This window comes from Triturus cristatus, chromosome 3_1, assembly GCF_964204655.1.
Source record: "Triturus cristatus chromosome 3_1, aTriCri1.1, whole genome shotgun sequence".
NCBI classification, from domain to species: Eukaryota; Metazoa; Chordata; class Amphibia; order Caudata; family Salamandridae; genus Triturus; species Triturus cristatus.
The window spans coordinates 442,952,931-442,974,616 of NC_140583.1; the positions used below are offsets into that span (position 1 = coordinate 442,952,931).

The window sequence follows — 21,686 nt, forward strand, 5'->3', positions numbered from 1 at the left end:
TCCTATTAGACCTGACCATGTGAAAGTTCTGCAGAGATGTTTGATTGATGTTGTTATGATGATGAAATACATGTCACAGACAATCATGAAATATTTCTCATATTTCAATCTTCCCTATGGAAAATGGGTTTTCTAACACTGCATTTTGTGCAATAAAGCACCAAATATATAATTATATACATACATACTTTCAGGGTTATCACATCTGACTTCACTGTCTGTTCATAACATTAAAGGTAGCAATCATAGTGAATGAAATGCATGTTCTGCAAACAAAATGATGAAACCAAGTTTCTTAAAGGACGATTTATTTATATGGAGCATTTTAGTTCTCAGTGCAGTGTGCAGTCGGTTAAGTGCCCACGATAAAGATTCCAGTTTATAACAATGTCTTCAACCAAGCTCAGCTATTCACATAAGCTTAAAGCCAGAAGCAAAAAATATATATATCCGAGAGATGACAACATCGATAAAAGATAGGCAGACATCTGGACTTCTTCACCTAGATCTGTTGAATGAATAAAAATGGTAGAGAGAATTAGATACATTTCTAGCTTGCCAATTTAGTTAACATTCTTCTTCCTGGTCAACTAGTAAATTGAAGCGCTACCACTGTTCAAAAGTGCTAACAATTCAAATTGCATTGTTGCATAAACCAGTTCACAAAAACTGATTTGCCCTTGTTTAGTTGCCATTGATATCTGCATGAAACCGTGTTCTCGAAGTACAGCTGCATTCATGAGACACATGCCCTTACTGGCAAGTGGGAATCCTTTAAATTAGTGGAGATTTGCCCACCTATCACAGAACATACACTTCGCTTTTGGCAAGCGCATATTATAATTGTATTTATTTAGCGCTTACTACCCCAGACTAGGCGTTTAAGCGCTTCTTAGCAAGTAGCACGATACTCCAGAATCCAAGATTAGACTTTTTAGGTCTCGCCTACGCACATAGGAGGACCTTTAGTCGTTGCTGTGCTCTTTTCGGAAGCACATACTCGTGCTTGTGGCGTCATCCACCTAGCGGGAGCGAGCAGGGGCGCACCTACAAGCACGAGTATGTGCTTCCAAAAAGAGCCAACTGCGCGCACACGCACGCACACACGCACCACTCCTGGGCCAGCAAAGACACGATTGCAGTGCCAGCAGTGTGTTTTGCTTTTACTGTGACCAGCATGCGTGTGCTTTAAAATAGCAGCATTAGTTATTCACTTGTGCACAGCTATCATTTACTCTGTGTTTTGCTTTTACTGTGACAAACACCCGTGTGCTTCAAAATAGCAGCATTAGTTATTCACTCGTGCACGGCTATCATTTACTTTGTGTTTTGCTTTTACTGTGACAGTTTTCTCATCACTTCTTCCCTCATGCTCTATCTTGCTTTCTTTTTTTTTATCATTCACTCTGTGTTTTGCTTTTACCTTTTCTCCCTATTTGTCACCACGTCCACCACCACCACATACACCACCACCACCACGTCCACCACCACCACGCCCACCACCACCATGTCCACCCCACGTCCACCAACACCACGTCCACGTCCACCACCGCCACGTCCACCACCACCACGCCCACCACCACCATGTCCACCACCACCACCATGTCCACCACCACCAAGTCCCCCACCAATACGACCACCACCACGTCCACCACCACGTCCACCACTACCAAGTCCACCACCACATCCACCACGTCCAACACATCCAATCAATCAATCAATCATAGTATTTGTAAAGCGCGCTACTCACCCGTGAGGGTCTCAAGGCGCTGAGGGGGGAGTTTCGCTACTGCTCGAAGAGCCAGGTCTTGAGGAGTCTTCTGAAGGCGAGTAGGTCTTCGGTCTGCCGTAGGTGGGTAGGTAGGGTGTTCCAGGTCTTGGCGGTGAGGTAGGAGAAGGTGGGGGTGTGAAAGCTGAGTCTGCTGTTCAGGTAGGCTGGTCCAGTGTCGTGGAGTGCTTTGTGTGCGTGGGTGAGAAGTTTGAAGGTGATCCTCTTGTCGACGGGGAGCCAGTGTAGGTTTGTCAGGTAGGGGGTGATGTGGCTGCGGCGGGGGACGTTGACTATCAGTCTGGCGGAGGCATTTTGGATGCGCTGTAGTCGACGTAGGTGTTTGGCTGGGATTCCGGCGTAGAGTGCGTTGCCATAGTCCAGCCTGCTGCTGACGAGGGCCTGTGTCACCGTTCTTGTTTCGGTCGGGATCCACTTGTAGATCCTGCGAAGCGTGCGGAGGGTGTTGTAGCAGGAGGAGGAGACAGCGTTGACCTGTTTGGACATGGAGAGGGAGGAGTCGAGGATGAATCCTAGATTGCGTGCGTGGTCGGTGGGTGTCGGTGCTGTCCCCAGAGTGGTCGGCCACCAGGAGTCGTCCCAGGCCGAGGGGTTGGGTCCGAGGATGAAGACCTCCATCTTGTCCGAGTTCAGTTTCAGCCGGCTGCTCCTCATCCAGTCGGCGATGGCCTTCATTCCGTCGTGGATGTTGGTTTTGGCGGTGCGTGGGTCCTTGGTGAGGGAGAGGATGAGCTGAGTGTCGTCGGCGTAGGAGATGATGTTGAGGTTGTGGTGGCGGGCCACTTGTGCGAGGGGGGCCATGTAGATGTTGAACAGCGTAGGGCTGAGGGAGGACCCCTGGGGGACGCCGCAGATGATGTTGGTGGCTTCGGATCGGAAGGGTGGGAGGCGGACGCTCTGGGATCTGCCGGAGAGGAAGCATGTGGTCCAGTCGAGGGCCTTCTCTTGGATACCAGCTTCTTGGAGGCGTGTTTTTAGAGTGCGATGGCAGACCGTGTCGAATGCGGCCGAGAGGTCCAGGAGGATGAGGGCTGATGTTTCGCCGTTGTCTAATTGGCGCCTGATGTCGTCTGTGGCGGCGATGAGGGCAGTCTCGGTGCTGTGGTTTCGTCTGAATCCGGATTGGGACGGGTCCAGGGTGTTGTTGTCTTCTAGGTGGCGGGTGAGTTGCATGTTGACGATTTTCTCGATGACCTTTGCCGGGAACGGGAGCAGGGATATGGGCCGGAAGTTCTTGAGGTCCTTGGGGTCCGCCTTGGGCTTCTTGAGGAGGGCGTTGATTTCAGCGTGCTTCCAGCTTTCCAGGAATGTCGCTTTTTCGAAGGAGATGTTGATGACCTTACGTAGTTGGGGGGCGATGGCTGCGTCTGCCTTGTTGAATATGTGGTGTGGGCACGGGTCTGTAGGAGATCCTGAGTGGGTGGAGTTCATGACCTTGCGTGTCTCGTTGTCGCTGACGTTGGACCAGGAGGTAAGGCAGTTGGCGTTGTTGGTGTTCGGAGAAGGGGTGGAGTCTGGCGTGGTCGGGTCGGTCGTGGTGTTGAAGCTGTCGTGGATGTCCGCAATCTTGCGGTGGAAGAAGATGGCCAGTGAGTCGCACCGCTCCTGTGAGGGCGGGATGTCGTTGGTGTTGGCGCCGGGGTGGCAGAGTTCTTTAACGATGCGGAAGAGCTCTTTGCTGTCGTGTGCGTTGTTATCCAGGCGGTCTTTGAAGGAGGACCTCTTGGCTAATCTGATGAGGTGGTGGTGTCTGCGGGTGGCATCCTTGTGGGCTGCGTGGTTGTCTGGTGTATGTTCGTGGAGCCATTTCTTCTCCAGTTTCCGGCATGCGCGCTTGGAGGCCAGGAGCTCGTCGGTGAACCAGGTGGCTCTCTTGCTGGTGTGGCTGTTGGAGGGTTTCTTCAGTGTGGCGAGGGTGTTGACACAATCGTCGATCCACTGTCTGAGGTTGCGGGCTGCGACGTCTGGGTTGGTGGGGTCGGTGGGTGGGTTCTGGGAGAGGGTGGTGAGCAGTTGGTCTTAGGTGACTTTGCTCCAGCCGCGGCGAGGCAGCTGTTGGGTGCGGTGGTGCGTGGTTGGTTTTTTGAAGGTGAAGTGAATGCAGCGGTGGTCGGTCCAGTGGGGTTCGGTGGTGTGGTCGAAGGCGACGTGGGTGCTTGTGGAGAAGACTGCGTCCAGCATGTGGCCGGCGGCGTGGGTGGGTGCAGTGACGAGTTGTCTGAGGCCGAGGTTGGCGAGGTTGCCGATCAGCGTCGTGGAGTTGACGTCGTTGTTGTTCTCGAGGTGGAAGTTCAGGTCCCCGAGGAGGATGTAGTCCGTGGAGGCGAGTGCGTGGGTGCTGGCGAGGTCGGCAATGGAGTCGCTGAACTGGGCCCGGGGGGTCTGTAGACAATCACCACGTCCTCCACCCCCACATCCTCCAACACCACGTCCACCACCACTATGACCACCAAGTCCACCACGACCACCACCACGTCCACTACCACCACGTCCACTACCACCACGTCTACCACCACCACATCCACCACCACCATGACCACCACTACGTCCACCACCACATCCACCACTACCACGTCCATCATCACATCCACCACCATGTCCACCACATCCACCACATCCACCACCACCACGTCCTCCACCACCACCACCATGTCCTCCACCACCACCATGTCCTCCACCACCACCATGTCCTCCACCACCACCACGTCCACCACCACCACGTCCACCACCACCACGCCCACTACCACCCCATCCACCACCATGTCCACCACCACCACATCCACCACCATGTCCCCCACCACATCCACCACCAACACCACGTCCACCACCACCTCCACCATGTCCACCACCACCATGTCCACCACCATGTCCACCACCACCACCATGTCCACCACCACGTCATCCACCACCACCACGTCCACCACATCCTCCACCAACACAGCCTCCACCACCACCATGTCCTCCACCACCACGTCCACCACCACCACCATGTCCACCACCACGTCCACCACCACGTCCACCACCACATCCACCACCACATCCACCACACTGTCCACCACACTGTCCACCACCACCACGTCCACCACCACCACGTCCACCACCACCACGTCCACCACCACCACATCCACATCCACCACCACCACATCCACCACCACAACCTCCACCACCACCACCACGTCTACCACCACATCCACCGTGTCCACCAGCACCGTGTCCACCACCACCGTGTCCACCACCACCACGTCCACCACCACCATGGCCACCTCCACCACCATCATGTCCACCACCGTGTCCACCACCACGTCCACCACCACCACATCCACCACCACCACATCCACCACCACCACATCCACCACCACCACGTCCACCACCACCACATCCACCACCACGTCCACCACCACTACCACATCCATCACCACATCCACCACCATGTCCACCACGTCCACCACCACCACGTCCACCACCACCATGTCCACCACCACCACGTCCACCACCACCATGTTCTCCACCACCACCACGTCCTCCACCACCACCACGTCCTCCACCACCACCACGTCCTGCACCACCACCACGTCTTCCACCACCACCACGTCCTCCACCACCACCACATCCACCACCACCATGTCCACCACCACCATGTCCACCACCACCAGGTCCACCACCACCAGGTCCACCACCACGTCCACCACCACATTCACCACCACATCCACCACCACCATGTCCACCACCACCACGTCCTCCACCACCACCACATCCACCACCACCACATCCACCACCACCACGCCCACTACCACCCCGTCCACCACCCCATCCACCACCATGTCCACCACCACCACATCCACCACCATGTCCACCACCACCAAGGCCACCACCAGCATATCCACCACATCCACCACCACATCCACCACCACCACGTCCTCCACCACATCCACCACCACCACATCCACCACCACCACGTCCACCACCACCACCACATCCACCAGCATGTCCACAACCACCACCACGTACACCACCACATCCACCAGGAGTGTGGCTCAATGGTTAGAGCGGCAGACCCTGAAGCAGCGTTCTGGCCAGGGACCAGGGTTCGATTCCCGCATCGGCGGGGCTCGGACTCAATTTCCTCGGACCTGTCTATTCTCGCCTCGGTGCCTATTCTAATCACGGGCCCCACGCTGCAATTCTGGGCAATAGCTTGCTTAGACTCCACACTGGCCCCAACAGCGCTAAGGATGCCTGGCTTCACCCTGGGGGTGCCCAGGAGTGGACACTTCACAGGGAAAGCCAGGAGGGGTTCCACAGCGGTATGAGTATCAGCGCCAGGAAACCGCAAAAGGCGACACCGCAAGGTGGCCGTCTGGTGACAGTGCGCTCTATAAGTACCTTGACATTTACATTTACATTTATTTTACATTTACCACCACCACCACTCCCACCACCACCATAAACCACATCCACTGCCACTTCCACCACCACCACCACCACTACGCCCACCACCACTACGCCCACCACCACCCCGTCCACCACCACGTCCACCACCATATCCACCACCACATCCACCACCACCACTACGCCCACCACCACGTCCACCACCACCGCGTCTGCCACGTCCACCACCATGTACACCACCAAGGCCACCACCACGTCCACCACGTCCACCAACATGTCCACGTCCACCATCACAGCCACCACATCGTCCACCACCATCACCACATCCACCACGTCCACCACCACCACATCCACCACCACAACGTCCACCACCACATCCACCACCACCACATCCACCACCACGTCCACCACCACGTCCACCACCACAACATCCACCACGTCCACCACCACCACGTCCACAACCACCACCACGCCCACCACATCCACCACCACGCCCACCACATCCACCACCACATCCACCACATGCACCACCACGTCCACCACAACGTCCACCACCTCCACCAGCACCACCTGTGACAGGTAAAGTGATATCTTCTGTGTGTGGACTAATTATGGGAAAGGGTTAATGAGAGCTAATTTATGACCTGTCAGTCTAGCAGGACTGTTTATAGTGCCTATAAGGATCTTTGTTCAGGTAAACTAGAATAGAGTGTTTCTGAGACACCTGTTTGTAAGCTCTGCTGTGCAGATAAGGGGGGGGGGTGCATCTTCAATATCTGTGGAATCAAAAGATTTCTACTAGGTGCAACCAAGTCTGTTTGCTAAGTGACAATATGTGGTATCACAATGAGTGTATTAAAATGTGTTGTGGTGCATATCTAACCATTAAGGAATGCAACAGTGAAGTCCCTTCAACCAAAGTTTTTCTAAAAGAATATTCACACATAAATGCATAAATATGTTTTTACTGTCTTATTTAATGAGACATTATGGTTCTCTACAAACCCCAGATAGGAATTCTGTGAAAAAATAAATGCCAGTTAGAGTAACTTGATGGTTATGATCTGAAACCTAACAATCACGCAAAATAACCAGTTGTGCTTTTTACCTGCAGTCTAATAACGTCTCCATGCCCTTCTTACCCCTGGTGCACTTCTGAGACCTCACAAGCTACATTCTAGAAGATATCTATGACAACATGACTAGAGACATCACCAAGAAGCGGTCTGGAAACTGATTTGCAAACATGCATTTTACATTAGGTTTTTGCACACTTATGCTTGACTCCATAGGGTTGACGCACACATCTTTCCCTCCTATTGCACCAGCAATGTTTGTCTTACAAATGCTTGTACAGACCATATGTGGTTTCCAGCTCCACCTGAAATCTAAGAAGTCAGTGTAAAGGGTCCATAAGGGTCCATTGTGAAGTGCAACCCAGTAAAATACTAAACTTTATCAAAAATGTAGTTTAGTGAACAGAAATGAGGACACTGAATTGAATTGCTAAATTCAAACCTATTAAAACTTCAATCTAGAAGCTGTCCTTCACAAGCACTCATATGCCCCAATGGGGAAATTGCTCTATATACATCACCTAATGGTCAGAAGGGACAGGCAATGGTCTTTGTTGATCTCTGTGTAGCATTTTGGGAAACATTCTTAATAATATCAGTATAACCATTCCACTTTTACCCAATAACATATCTTCTGGCTCCGTAGACCTTCAAACTTGGCTAGAGAGGTTTATCTTTGGAGAACCTGTGACAAGGGGTGAGGAGACTCTTCCACCGGGTTGCCCTTTGACACTACAGTCCCCCAATGGCCTTACAGTTTTCCAAAAGCAGCACAGGGCGCCCTAGTACACAGACATAGAACACTGGCCGGACCCAGTACAAATACCTGCCCACCAGTTCAACCGATTCCAGCCTTGGGTGACTTGTAAGGGGTGTGCAGTCAGAAATTGCACCCATCACAATGAAGGGTAATGACCGTGAATGCATTCCCCTCATATAGGGACTTCAACCAAATGCAAAAGCTGGGGGAGGGAAGCTTGAAGAGGTCTGTGACAAGTATGAGCCAGACATCACATGTCAGTAAGCATCTTTTGAGGCATAGCGGCCACAATACACTATGAGCTACAACAACTCTTGACTTCTTAAGGCACAAAGTACCTGCATGCAGGCTATCCTAATCGCGGAGCAGGCGTCCTTTACATATTGTGGCGTTACGGTTTTAAACCGTGTGACTTTGTTTTTCTATTACAAGAGGCTCCCAGTAAGGTCAGAACTGAAACTTTGCTACACCTTACCCCACTGCAAATGCTCTTTCCGTCTGATCCCAGTTTTTTGGGTGAACCTGTTATAGTCTACAGTATTTGGAGCATTCATCAACTTTTTTTTACAGCCTTGAATGTTGTGCACTCAATCTTTCAGTGGATAAAAGGCAAAGATGTAAAAGTGCTATTACAAACCGCTGTTTACCTTTGTACGCAAGCATTCATCGATCTTGTTCTGAATATCTCCAAAAACTGAATTGAACAATTCTTCCTTGGATTTTGTTCCATCCAGTCTCACTGTGGGAAGAAATAACATACTTAATACCCTTAGACTAATTTGGAAAAATTAGTACATGCTCTCAGGAGTCTGCCGAGCACGTGAGTGTGTAGTGCGTTGATAGAGAAAGAATGGTGGCAAAGGAAACAAGTATTGGTAATGCATTGGTTTAGCCTATTTGATTAATAACAAGCTGTTTTTTTTTGTAAGTTGTGGCTTAGTGAACAGTTGTGCATTATAAATTACTGAAACTCCTCCAAAGTGTTATGACTTGTTTATGGAGAATGACAATATGTTGTGTGCTCCTATGAGTCAAAAAGATAATGCCAATTGTAATTGTGAATATGTGTGAAAGTGTGTAAAGGAGAAACACAGCTCTCAACATATTGGCAGTGGAAAAAAAAAATGAAAATGCAGTGGCCTGGAAAGCATTAAGGTTTCAGTCACTTATACTGCACAACCACTCACTAAGCTAAAACGTACAACCAAAAACAGCTTAATATTAATCAAATGGGCGAAACAGATGCAAATGCTTGTTACAACTGGCCTTCACTTTATAGTTTCTTCGGAGTTGCGGGATGCAAGCCATTTTAAGATATATTCAATAAAATGTTTTCACAAATGCAGCTGCAAGCACTGTGTAGGCAAAACCTAAAAATAAATAAAAGCATGTCATTTTAAGCTTGTACTCCTTACACGGCTAACAATGCAAAACTAACCTGTGAGGCATACAGCATTTTGAGTCATTTTTTCCATCAGCCAGCTGATTTCTCATTGGTTACTCTTTCTTCATAACTCAAAATTTATTTGCTCACTTGGCACGTAATCTTGACGTTGAGATCTTTAAAACATGCTAAACGTCATTAAACTGAGCACCTGAAATAACTTGAACTTCAGCTGAGTGCTGGAACATTTCTGGCTTGTAACTATGCAGCAATGTTCTGAATGTGAATTAAAATGAGAGTTATGCTTACATACTTCTTATGCCTCCAATTAATCACACTTAAGAACACAAGTTGTAGAAATCTATGTAGTGAAATTGAGGTTTTTTTAGGTTCAAATCATAGAATGAATACACAGGAAGAAAGCTGAGGGTTGGATAAATATGGCAAATTTTAATATTTCTCTCTTTCCATGTCACGCCTTCCTTAGTCACAACACAAATCTGGATGAACTCATTTGGTGGTGCGATGGGGCACACAAAATAGCCACCACTTAATATTTGCATTATCGTTATGTTTGTTATGCAGCTATTTACAAAGACTCGGACAAAATGTCATCCAGTCCTAACATTATTTTGATCTTTTGGTTATGGTATTAAAAACTGCACTTTTTACTGGACTGTAAAATGAAGCACCAGGGGTGGATTACTGTCCATACAAACTACTGACATCCGAATGAATCAATCAATCAATGAAATCCCTTCCTTCCCTTAGATACTATTTTAGGTCTCGCCTAGCGTTAGCAGCGCGCATGCACTGCTCTCGCCATGCAAGGGCCTTTTGGAATCGATACGATTCCAGAAGTGTACTTGAAGCCCCGCCCCTCTTTTCCATTGGCTTGCATCATCGATTATGTTAAATGATGGCGCGTGATTGGAAAGCGGGCTTTTGGGTTACCTCCTTGTCCACTTTTAGTACGGGCCATCTGGACAGGCCGACGCCATCTTGGTTTGGCGTGAGGTGGGAGGGTTCGGTTTATGGCATACGCTGGCTCGTGATTGGCCATTGAGCGCGCATGCCCACTTTCACTTTTAGAGCGTAGCCGGGAAATGCGGATGTTTGTATATGTCTCGCATAAATATTGGCTAGGGCAATGCTTGTTGTCATTCCGGCTGCCGCGCCACCGGGAGGAGATCCCAGAAGGTCTCCGGCACGCGCTTTGAATCTATCAATGTTTCTCACATGGCACGGAGCTCGCGCCAACTCACAGCCGAGATTCTGAGTGTATACTTCGCAGAGATGAGGCAAAGCTCTGCACAGAAAGGATCTCAGCCGCTTGCAGGGTTTTCATTGAGGGTGAATGCAGCGGCACCCTTTATTCGGGCCCTGGCAGCAGCCACTAGCTCCAGACTACTCATGTCAGCAAGAATGATGACATTATCACACAAAACTAGAAGCCGGTGCAATGCAGAAGCGGCACGGAGTTCTGTAACTGGCTTTCTTGGGCCCAGTAGTGTTCGCTGCAGTTGCCAGAGCCAGTAAATGTTGTCAGCACCGTGGCTGGATGGCTCTTCTCCTCCAGTAGGAAGCGACGGATGCAGCCATCACTTGAACCCAGATACAAGTCATGTCCGCAGCACTCAAGGCTTTCGATGCGAAGCTGCTGCTGCTGGGACTTACAACCCGAGACCACTGGTGCCGCCAGGAGCTCTCGCTCTACAAGGCAAGCTAGCTGAAACGTCTTGACACTCATCGTGGCCTCTCCTCAGATGAACTGAAGTGAAAAAAGGAGAAAATGTAATCAAGGCGGCATGGGGGTTCCGGTCCTGCAGGCACACAAACATACGCCTAAAAAACTGAAAGCTTACAGTCTTCATTAAAACGTCATGCCACTGAAACATAAAATAATAATGAAGAATCCAAAGCTATCTTAACTAGAGCGACCACTGCTACTCCACTTAACACCAAGTGTCCGTAAAATCCGCTCCACGCTCGTTATTGATCTTTTACGGAACACATTTGCCGTGATTCCAGTCCTTCCGGGTCGCTTGACAGCCAGTCCCGGAGTTTTGTAAAGCGCTACATGTCACTTTCGATACGTCAGGTTGTTGAATTGTGAATATGATTTTGTCTGCCATGCATCTAAGTGAAATGCTATACAATGTTGATATTAAATTGAACATATATATGGGCGGTAACTGACCCCCAGAGTTTAGTATATAGCATGTGGCGTGGCACAGCAGGGTGCTGCACCACGACGATAATATCTCTCATTAAAGCACCTTATTGAAATAAGCACACAAGACCGGTACACTTCATATTGGTTGACACGCAAGCTAACCGCAAAAATATTAAACGTAACAACCATTTACATTTGCCAACTCCTGTTCTATAATATTATGGGTGTGCTATTTACGTATTGTCGCTTTTGAAGCCACAGAAGGTCCCTCTCCGCGCTTTGGTTGCACCGACAGACGTTAGAGTCTGTAAACTAGCAAAATAGGTGAATTTACACTTGCTCGCCTCCTTGAGCAGGTAGCCAAAGCGCTATCCAGATCAGAACCCCACTGCAACCGGGGTCTCCCACCAGGCCACAAAGGGCCCCACTGCAAGAAATACTATATCGCTGCGAAGCGGCTGTAAAACCAATACATTGCACGAGAAGTTTTGCATACTTTGTTTACATAGCACTACTACGCCCATCACAACAACCTCGAAACACTATGAAGCAACAAAATCATTTGTTTATTGAGGATTTTTCTAATGCGTCCCGTACTGTCACGTCTACTCCAGAGTCAACCACTAATGTCAGGGAAAGCAAATAGTAGGAAGAGCATTAGTGGGAAGGGGTGCCTGCAGAACTTTGCCATGGAAAGTCGTGTTAGAGGCATATGAGCTGCAGATTACACACTTGTGCATAGATCGCCATCTGGTGTTGGGCCCGGATGTTTGCAGTTTGTTTTTCCTCTTGGAAAGTCTTTGGAAGTCACGAGGTCGGTGACTCCTCCTTTGGATCGTATTGCGCATGGGCTTCGGCTCTATCCTCAGATTGTATGTTTCCGCCATCGGGCTCGGATGTGATCTTCGCGCTCCGGTTCCGAACACCTTCCAGTTCGACGGTCGACGCGCAATCCTCACCCCAAACCGCGGTATTGTTTTGATCGCGATCTCCCCCACTCAACATGCCTTCTCATCGGCACGGACCTTCAGTTCCAGTCGTCGACAGCGGACTTCGGGCCTCTCCAAGCTTCGGTCCTGGCTAATGGAAAGGACTCCATTTAAAAAGTGCCCTCGATGTGGGTCAAAATTCCCCCACACCGATCTCCACGAGGTATGCAATCTCTGCCTCGCCCCTGAACACGAGTCTCGAGACTGTCCGGTGTGTAAGTCCTTCCGGTCCAAAAAGACTATTCGGGACCGAAGAGCCAGAAGAACTATGGCGCACTCCTCGACGACGATTCCGGACGACATTTTCGGAGAAGGCATCAACGCTCCAGAGCGGTACAACGAAGAGGGCCTCGTCAGCGCTTCCGAGGCCGACGACTCAGATGTGGAGGACATCACCCCGGCACAGAGGGTCATGAGTACTTATCCCCCCCACACCCTTGCCGGCACCGAAAAAGGCTCCGTTCACACCTTCGCCTCCAGGCCTAGGCAAGACCAAGGACACTGCTTCCAACACCCCACCTTCGGGCCCGGTGAAGAAGCCAAGCAAGCCTTCCGGCGGCTCGGGCTCGAGCCAGCCTATCCCCGGTGCCGATAATCACGCTTCGGCACCGAAAAAGAAGCCGACCCCCATATCGACACCGAGCTCCGCACCGAAGCACTCGGGGTCGAAACCCAGCTCTTCGGCTCCGACACCACCTTCGGTGCCGACCAAAGCACACAAGGCCACCGGCACCGATACTTTGAGGCCGAAATCCATCTCGGTGCCGACCAAGCGTCCGGAGGTTCCAAAACCAGGTTCCAAACAACGAACCGGCACGGAAAAGCCTAAAAAGCCAAAGGCCCCGACGCCTTCGGCGCCGACGGACAGACCAGCCTCACCGGACTTATTTACACCGGATCCCTTGCAAAAAACACTCACCAAGGATCCAAAAACTGGACATTGGACACTTTCTTCCAAAAAGAGACATTTGGAGAAGTCTGCTCCACCTCCGCCTCCAAAGAGGAAGGACTCTGCTACCTCTCCGTTCAGAATACCTTCCCCACCTCTCCCACCTCCTCCACCTTCTCCACCTCCACCCCCTCCGCCTTCTCCACCCCAACCTCATTGTTCTCTCACCCCTTCTCCACACGATGATGAACATGGGGACCCATATGATGACATAGGGGATGTCCCCCAGGACCTACCCACAGGGGACCCCACTCCTACAGGATCCCCAGACCCATGGGACGATTACAATATCCCGGATATCCCCAACGTCCCACAAGATGACCTTTACCCCTCCAGGCCATCTCCACCGGAAGACTCATTGGGGTTCCACCATCTACTTCAGAGGGCGGCACACTATCACGGGGTAGACTTACATACCGACCCCGTGGAGGAAGATTTCCTCCTCGACACATTCAACACCACACATAGGTCTACCTCCATATTACCTATGCTTAAAGGAGTGGTAAAACATGCACCAGAAGTTTTTAAGGACCCAGTTAGGGCCAGGGTCATTAACCCGCGCATAGAAAAGAAATACAAAGCTGCCCCCATAGATCCCTCCTACATCAGAGGGCCAGCGCCACTAGATTCCCTAGTGATGTCCACTGCACGCAAAAGGGCAAGTTCTCAGGCGTCAAGCGAAGCACCACCGCCTGACAAAGAGTCAAAGCTACTGGACGCATCAGGAAAGCGCACTGCGTCACAAGCAGCCAATATGTGGCGTATCGCCAATACTCAAGCGCTATTGGCCAGATATGACAGGGCACATTATGACGAGTTAGAAAGCATAATGCACCACCTCCCACAAAAAAATAAAGCTAGGGCCAACGAACAAATTCAAGAGGGTAAGACTATCACTAACACCTCTATACGCTATGCCTTCGATGCAGCAGACACAGCTTCCAGAGCCATCAATACCAGCGTCCTCCTCCGTCGCCATGCTTGGCTACGAATATCAGGGTTTAAACCGGAGGTACAAGCTTCCATCCTTAACCATCCCTTTGACCAGGAACATCTATTTGGCCCAAAAGTGGATGAGGCCCTAGAAAAAATGAAGAAGGATACAGCGAAATCCATGGGAGCCTTACAGTTACACCTCCCCTAGACGCTCCTTTCGCCGCTCTTCCTTTTGAAGTACATCTAGAGGCTACTCCTCAGACACCGCGTCCACTTCGTACAAATCCCCCACTCAGTCCACCTTCACGAGGGGTTATCAAAGAGGCGGCTATAGGGGTAACAATAATAAAGGCAGAGGCAAAACAAACAACGCCCGCTCTGCCACAACGCCTACCCAATGACTTCCCCCCGCTCCCCCCAGACCACTCCACTCCGGTCCGGGGCAGACTCCAACATTTCCTTCCTGTCTGGGCTACCATCACCTCAGACAAATGGGTAACACAGATAATTAAATCAGGCTACTGCCTAGAATTAATATCTACCCCCCCCCCCAAACATTCCACCCAGGCAGCGCCCAATGTCACAAGAACATTTAATACTCCTAAAGCAGGAGGTAACCTCCCTCCTACAGAAACGAGCAATAGAACCCGTTCCTACCAACCAACAAAACATGGGAGTCTACTCCCTATATTTTCTCATACCAAAAAGGGATGAGACTCTGCGGCCCATCCTAGATCTCCGGCCCCTAAACACATACATACACTCCGACCATTTTCATATGGTAACGCTTCAGCAGGTACTTCCGCTCCTCTCCCAAAACGACTTTTTGACCAACTTAGACTTAAAAGACGCTTATTTTCACATTCCAGTGCACAAAGCTCACCGCAAGTACCTAAGATTTGTAGTGGACGGACAACACTTCCAATTCAGAGTGCTCCCGTTCAGAGTCACAACAGCGCCAAGGGTATTCACCAAGTGCCTAGCAGTGGTGGCAGCACATTTGCGAAGACAACACATCCACGTCTTCCCATACTTTGACGACTGGCTGATAAAAGCCAGGTCATACAATCAGTGTGTACAACACACGTCTACCACCATTCAATTACTCCACCAGCTGGGCTTCACGGTAAACCACCAGAAGTCCCATCTCCAACCATCCCACATAAAACAATACCTCGGTGCCAACATAGACACCTCAAGAGCACTTGCCTACCCCAATTCTGCCAGGATTGCAAGCATTCAAGCTCTACGCGCAAAATTCATAGTACAACACTCCCTTCCAGCTCGAGTGTTTATGCAACTAATAGGGATGATGGCCTCTTGCATTTTCATAGTGCCTCACGCAAGAATCCAGATGCGTCCTCTCCAAGAGTGCTTAGCGCGCCAATGGAACCAGGCCCAGGGTCAATTAACAGATCTGGTGTTGGTAGACGGTCGCACCCATCGCTCTCTGCAGTGGTGAAACACCACAAACCTTTCCAAAGGTCGACCGTTCAGTGACCCGGTTCCTCAAGTAGTACTGACAACGGACGCATCGCTCTCCGGCTGGGGGGCTCATCTACTACATCTCACCACACAGGGCAAGTGGACACCTCAACAAAAGTCACTCCATATCAACCATCTGGAGTTACTAGCAATCTTCTTAGCCCTAAAATCTTTTCAAACTCAAATTTCAGGCAAGGCAGTCCTGATCCGAACAGACATGACAGCCATGTTTTATATTCAAAAACAAGGCGGCACACACTCTCCACAGCTCTCTCACCTAGCACAGAGCATATGGAGATGGGCAATACCCCAGAAAATCTTTCTCCTAGCTCAGCATGTCCCAGGAGTCCAAAACACAGTGGCAGATCTGCTCAGCAGGCAGACACAACAGATCCACGAGTGGGAGCTTCACCCGCAAGTTCTTCACCCGTACTTTCAAATGTGGGGGCATCCACAGGTAGACCTCTTCGCCACCCACGAAAACGCCAAATGCCCAAGCTTCGCCGCCAGATACCCACACCCATTGTCCAAAGGAAATGCGATATGGATGAACTAGTCAGGCAGATTTGCGTACGCTTTTCCGCCTCTCCCACTGATTCCACTAGTGGTGCGCAAACTACAACAACACTCCCTCACACTAATCCTAGTAGCTCCAACGTGGGCCAGACAACCGTGGTATACCACACTGCTGGAACTATCTGTAGTGCCGCACCAAAAACTACACCTCTCTCCACACCTCTTAACCCAGAACCATGGAGAGATCAAACACCCGGACCCAGCGCAGCTCAACCTTGCAATCTGGCTCCTGAAGTCCTAGAATTCGGGTACCTAAATCGTCCCCCTGACTGTATGAACGTCATCAGAGAAGCTAAAAGACCTACCACTAGAGCGTGCTACGCCGCCAAGTGGAAACGTTTTGTTGTATATTGCCATAACAACACCATCAATCCATTGGACGTGTCCATTCAACACATAATAGGCTACTTACTCCACCTACCAAGGTGCAATCTAGCCTATATGTCCATTCTACTACACCTCACAGCTATTGCAGCTTACCTACAAAACAGGCAACATCTCTCACTCTTTAGAGTACCTGCCATTAAAGCCTTCATGGAAGGCCTTAAAATAATAATTCCCCCCAGAGTGCCACCCTCACCTGTGTGGAACTTAAATATCGTTCTCACAAGGCTAATGGGGCCTCCCTTCGAACCTCTGCATAAATGTGAACTACAATTCCTAACATGGAAAACCGCTTTTCTTGTAGCCATCACTTCCCTTAGAAGGGTCAGTGATATACAAGCACTTACCATTCAAGAACCCTTTCTCCAAATGCACCATAACAAGGTTGTTCTCTGTACCAACCCAAAATTCCTCCCTTAAGTCATTTCTCCCTTTCACCTAAACCAAACAGTAGAACTACCAGTATTTTTCTCGCAACCACAGACCATTGCAGAAAGGGCTCTTCACACACTGGATGTCAAACGAGCCTTACTCTACTACATTCAGAGAACACAACCTTTCCGTAAGACCAAACAACTGTTTGTTTCTTTCTTTCCGCCACACAAAGGTAACCCCATCTCAAAATCGGGGATAGCTAGGTGGATTGTAAAATGCATTCAAATCTGCTACCATAAAGCAAAGCGAACACTATCCATTCCCCCGAAAGCCCACTCTACACGAAAAATAGGGGCTTCCATGGCATTCTTAGGGAACATCCCATTAGATGATATCTGCAAAGCAGCTACATGGTCAACACCGCACACTTTCACCAAACACTATTGTGTAGATGTGCAAACTAAGTAACAGGCTAGTGTGGGCCAGGCTGTACTCAAAACGTTATTTCAAACCACTGCAACAGATACGGGTGGTCGCTGCTAACGGTGGGTACTGCTATATAATCTATGCACAAGTGTGTAATCTGCAGCTCATATGCCTCGAACGGAATATGCTACTTACCAGTATGCATCTGTTCTTGGCATGTAGAGCTGCAGATCTAAACACGCCCACCCGCCTCCCCGGCTTCCTTTATCTTATTTAGATAGCACACACATGGGCATCTTCACTGTTACTACTACGCTCCATCTTTCCCTGCTGGCGAAAAACAATCTGAGGATGGAGCCGAAGCCCTTGCGCAATATGATCCAAAGGAGGAGTCACCGACCTCGTGACTTCCAAAGACTTTCCAAGAGGAAAAACAAACTGCAAACATCCGGGCCCAACACCAGATGGCGATCTATGCACAAGTGTATAGATCTGCAGCTCTACATGCCAAGAACAGATGCATACTGGTAAGTAGCATATTCCTTCCAGGCGCTGGGCGGTGGATGCAGCAGCACTTGTCTGTGGACAGAGAAATTCCACAGCTCAGAGACATTTCATGTTTGCACCAGGCCACGTGCGACATCTCAGTAAGGCCGATTGTCAGCAAGGGTGTGCAACAGAATCACTCTGCAGTCATCAGGGCAGGTTACAGAGAGCTGCCCACTCAGGGAGCGGAAGAAACGATTATCAGAGTTGGACCCGCGTGAGTGGTGCCTTCAGTAGAAGGCTACCATGTGTACGTGAGAGACATTCGTGAGAGACATTCATGCTCCTTACTTTGAGAAGGCCCTGAAATGGAGCTCAGAGAGTTTTAAAACCAGAATATTTATTTCCGGAAGACAATTAAACGCTGTGATTTTATATCCGATATATAATTATACAAGATATTTTACAGTTCTGCAGTGTTTAACTGCAACATGTAACATTTATAGACAAAACAAAGCAGCTTCTTTAAAGTGCATATAATTCCTGTAAAAGTCAACTATTTTGGCGGGCATGTATCACTTTTGTGTCGTTTCATCTTGCACTATGGGGTATGTCCCTTATTTTTTCATAATCCAGGAGTTTATGATAATATCCAATCATTCATTCATTCAATGTTCAGTTGAACTTGTTGACGCAGTGTTGTTGCTTCGTAGCACTATAAACAACAAATGCGATATTTATTTAACCCGATTGTCTTATGCTGCTGTCTGTCAAATTAGAGAAAATACGGTTCCAATTCCAGCAGCAGATGCATCAACCCACAGAGCTTTCTCCCCAGCAATGTTTTCTTCCCAAGTTTAACGAAACAGGGGCCATTTAAAAGGGAAATTACGGGGTCTTTAAGAATGACTCGCGCCCTGAGGGGGATGTCGCCACGAGAGATATGCCAGTAATGTCGCTGGGTTGTGACTTCGTGTGAGAAAAGAGCAGGCAGTAAAATGCAAATGCGGTCTTGATAAGACAAGCAGGTGAACACCTGGCCCGACCTAATTAAAGAGCAATTTTGCTCCTACTTGCTCCCTATCTAGTATCTTTCCACTCTGCAAACGCCCATGTGTCAACTTGTTATTCCCTGACCTATTGACTTTGCCAATGTTTTTTCCAGATCTAACACAGCAAGAGGTAGCTTTTGATTGCATGGCCTCACAGAGTAAACATTACCTTCTCATCCACTTTCTTATCCTTATTTACCCAAGGAATGGGCAGCTCCTATCTAGTCACCCACTGTCAAACTTGGCAAAAAAACAGTTTCATTTCTCCTCGCCAAAGCCCCTCGCCCCACCCGGTGCTTAGTCAGCCACAACCAGGTCATTAAAATTGAGGGTGGGGGGAGGGGAGAGTGAGCTTCAGATTTTCCAACACTCCCGCTGGGATATAACGTAAAAATAAATTTTACGGGGGCAGGGCGCATTAGGAGGCTTAAGGGGTATTGGAAAGGGCGAGGAATTTAGATTGGTAGGGGTACTAAGCGAGGGAAAACACAGAATTTGTATAAACATGGACAAAAGACATAGTCATTTACAAAGCCAATATCTCTAACTTAAGCAAATGCGAGACCTATTGCATTTCCAATGCTTGTTTCTCTTTCCCTCAAGACCCCTTCTTTGGCCTTTAACATTAAAATAGTACATTAACTGTTCAGAATCTACAGAGTAGTATTAAGGAACAATGGTCTCTCTGACCCAGCAGGGGTCACCTAAAAGATGTATTTGAAAATGAAAGTCAAGAACATGCATACCAGGAGCATCAGGAGGACGTTAACCTAACTGGGGGTGGGCGGAATTTGCGAAAGTGACTTTCGCAAATTATCGCGAAAATGTTAAAAATCTCTGCAAACACGCAGAAATATCGCGAAGATGCGGAAGTTTTTTTCCCGCCCGTTCGCTGTATTTTCTGCATGGTCGCGGCTCGCCAACTTACCCATGCGGTTGCTCGCGGGCGCGGCCATCTTTTTTTCACTCTTCGCGCGGTGCATGATCGCGAGAAGAAAGACGTGATCGTGCGACCAGTGACATTACTGCGGGCGCGAACTGTCGCGAGACAGCGCAAATGGCAACCAACAATCCAACATCTCGTGGAGAACGCGACCGGATCGGGAAAACTTGTCAGCGAACGCGGGGATTCAGGTAAGGCGATCGCGCGCGAGAATGTATTATTTTACAGCGCGAGCAAGAAACAATTTATCGCTAAGCTGCGGAATGCGGAAATTTTGACATTTTCGCGCTCTCCGCGGTACGCGAAAATGTCAAATTATCGCAATTTCCGCGAGCGGAACGGAAATTTAGCACAGGCCTAAACCTAACATGCAGAGAACGAAAGAATTGTGACTGGCATGCGAAAGACACGCTGATTGATGCAAACACCACTTTTAAATCACACATTGCTGGTTGGAAAGGGCACACATGAATGGACTGGCAGAATGAAAGTCCCCATTCCCCGCGGGTCACCCACAACGAGAATACCTCAGACTCTCTCCGTTAAATCAAGAAAAAAGCGCGCCGTTACAAGCAAAACGGATTTACCAAAAGAGTCGAGCAGATGTAAAATCCATTTATCAGCGACGACTTGAAAGCAGTAGCCAGCCTTATGTTTCAATGAACGTTTGCCTCAATTAAGATATGTACACTTCACATCGAACAAAAAAACTGTCAAATGCCCCATCAAAATATACTCACAGGACTAACAAGCCAAAGTATGAGCTTAATTATCAAAACAGCAGTTTGCCATGAAAACCCAATCGAATCCCTTCAATTGGATGTACTGCGTGTGACAGAATATTAAAAAAGACGTTAAGCAATCTAAAAAAGGGACTCATTTTATCTCTTTTGCCCTATTCAACTGTCTCACTGCAGACAACGATGCTTCACAACTGATTTATAAAGGTACCAGGTCAGCCTAAAACTTCACACAGGAAGAAGCAGCTGCAGTCTGCTGGCTGTAGCCACAGCTTGTTGTGCACTATCTGGACAGGAAGGACCATAGCTGCCAAGGTTTGAGATTGCCATGTGTGACATTTTAATAATTTCAGAGTAATTATGAGTGACATTTCAACGAATATGAGTGACACTTTCTCATGAACAAAAATCAAGCAATTAAACATGTAGGGAAACATATAAATATCAGACATTACACCCGTTTGAGCAACAAGAAACTCTACTTCAATTACTTCTTAAAGTGCACCAACGGGGGTGTGCAAAAAGAGACGGCGAGCTGCTCTGCCAACCAGTGCGCCCGTGCTGAGTGGTGGCCTGAGTAAAAGCCTCCATGAAAACTAAAAATAAGCCAAACATAAGCAAATGCTCGACTTACAGTATGTGTAGAGAGAAGATCCAGTGTGGAAAGCAGCATATTCAGGACAATGTCTGCGACTTACCCGCCCATTACACCATCCCTAATTCAAAGTTACCTCCAAGCAAAGTGATAGTCAGCAAACTCGTCATAAAAAA

General features: G+C 49.1%; 1 protein-coding gene across 1 annotated transcript in view; it reads right to left on the reverse strand.

The window, feature by feature from the left end:
• Positions 1 to 291: 291 nt before the first annotated feature.
• Positions 292 to 21,686, reverse strand: part of LOC146860381 (nicotinamide riboside kinase 2-like) — a 94,392-nt gene continuing 72,997 nt past the window's right edge. The window contains exons 7-8 of the mRNA XM_085644240.1: positions 8,662 to 8,753; positions 292 to 508 (exon numbers count right to left, since the gene is read on the reverse strand). Of these exons, the coding sequence (XP_085500366.1) occupies positions 503 to 508; positions 8,662 to 8,753 (98 nt within the window). The 3' untranslated portion in view covers positions 292 to 502. The remainder of the gene's footprint in view (positions 509 to 8,661; positions 8,754 to 21,686) is intronic.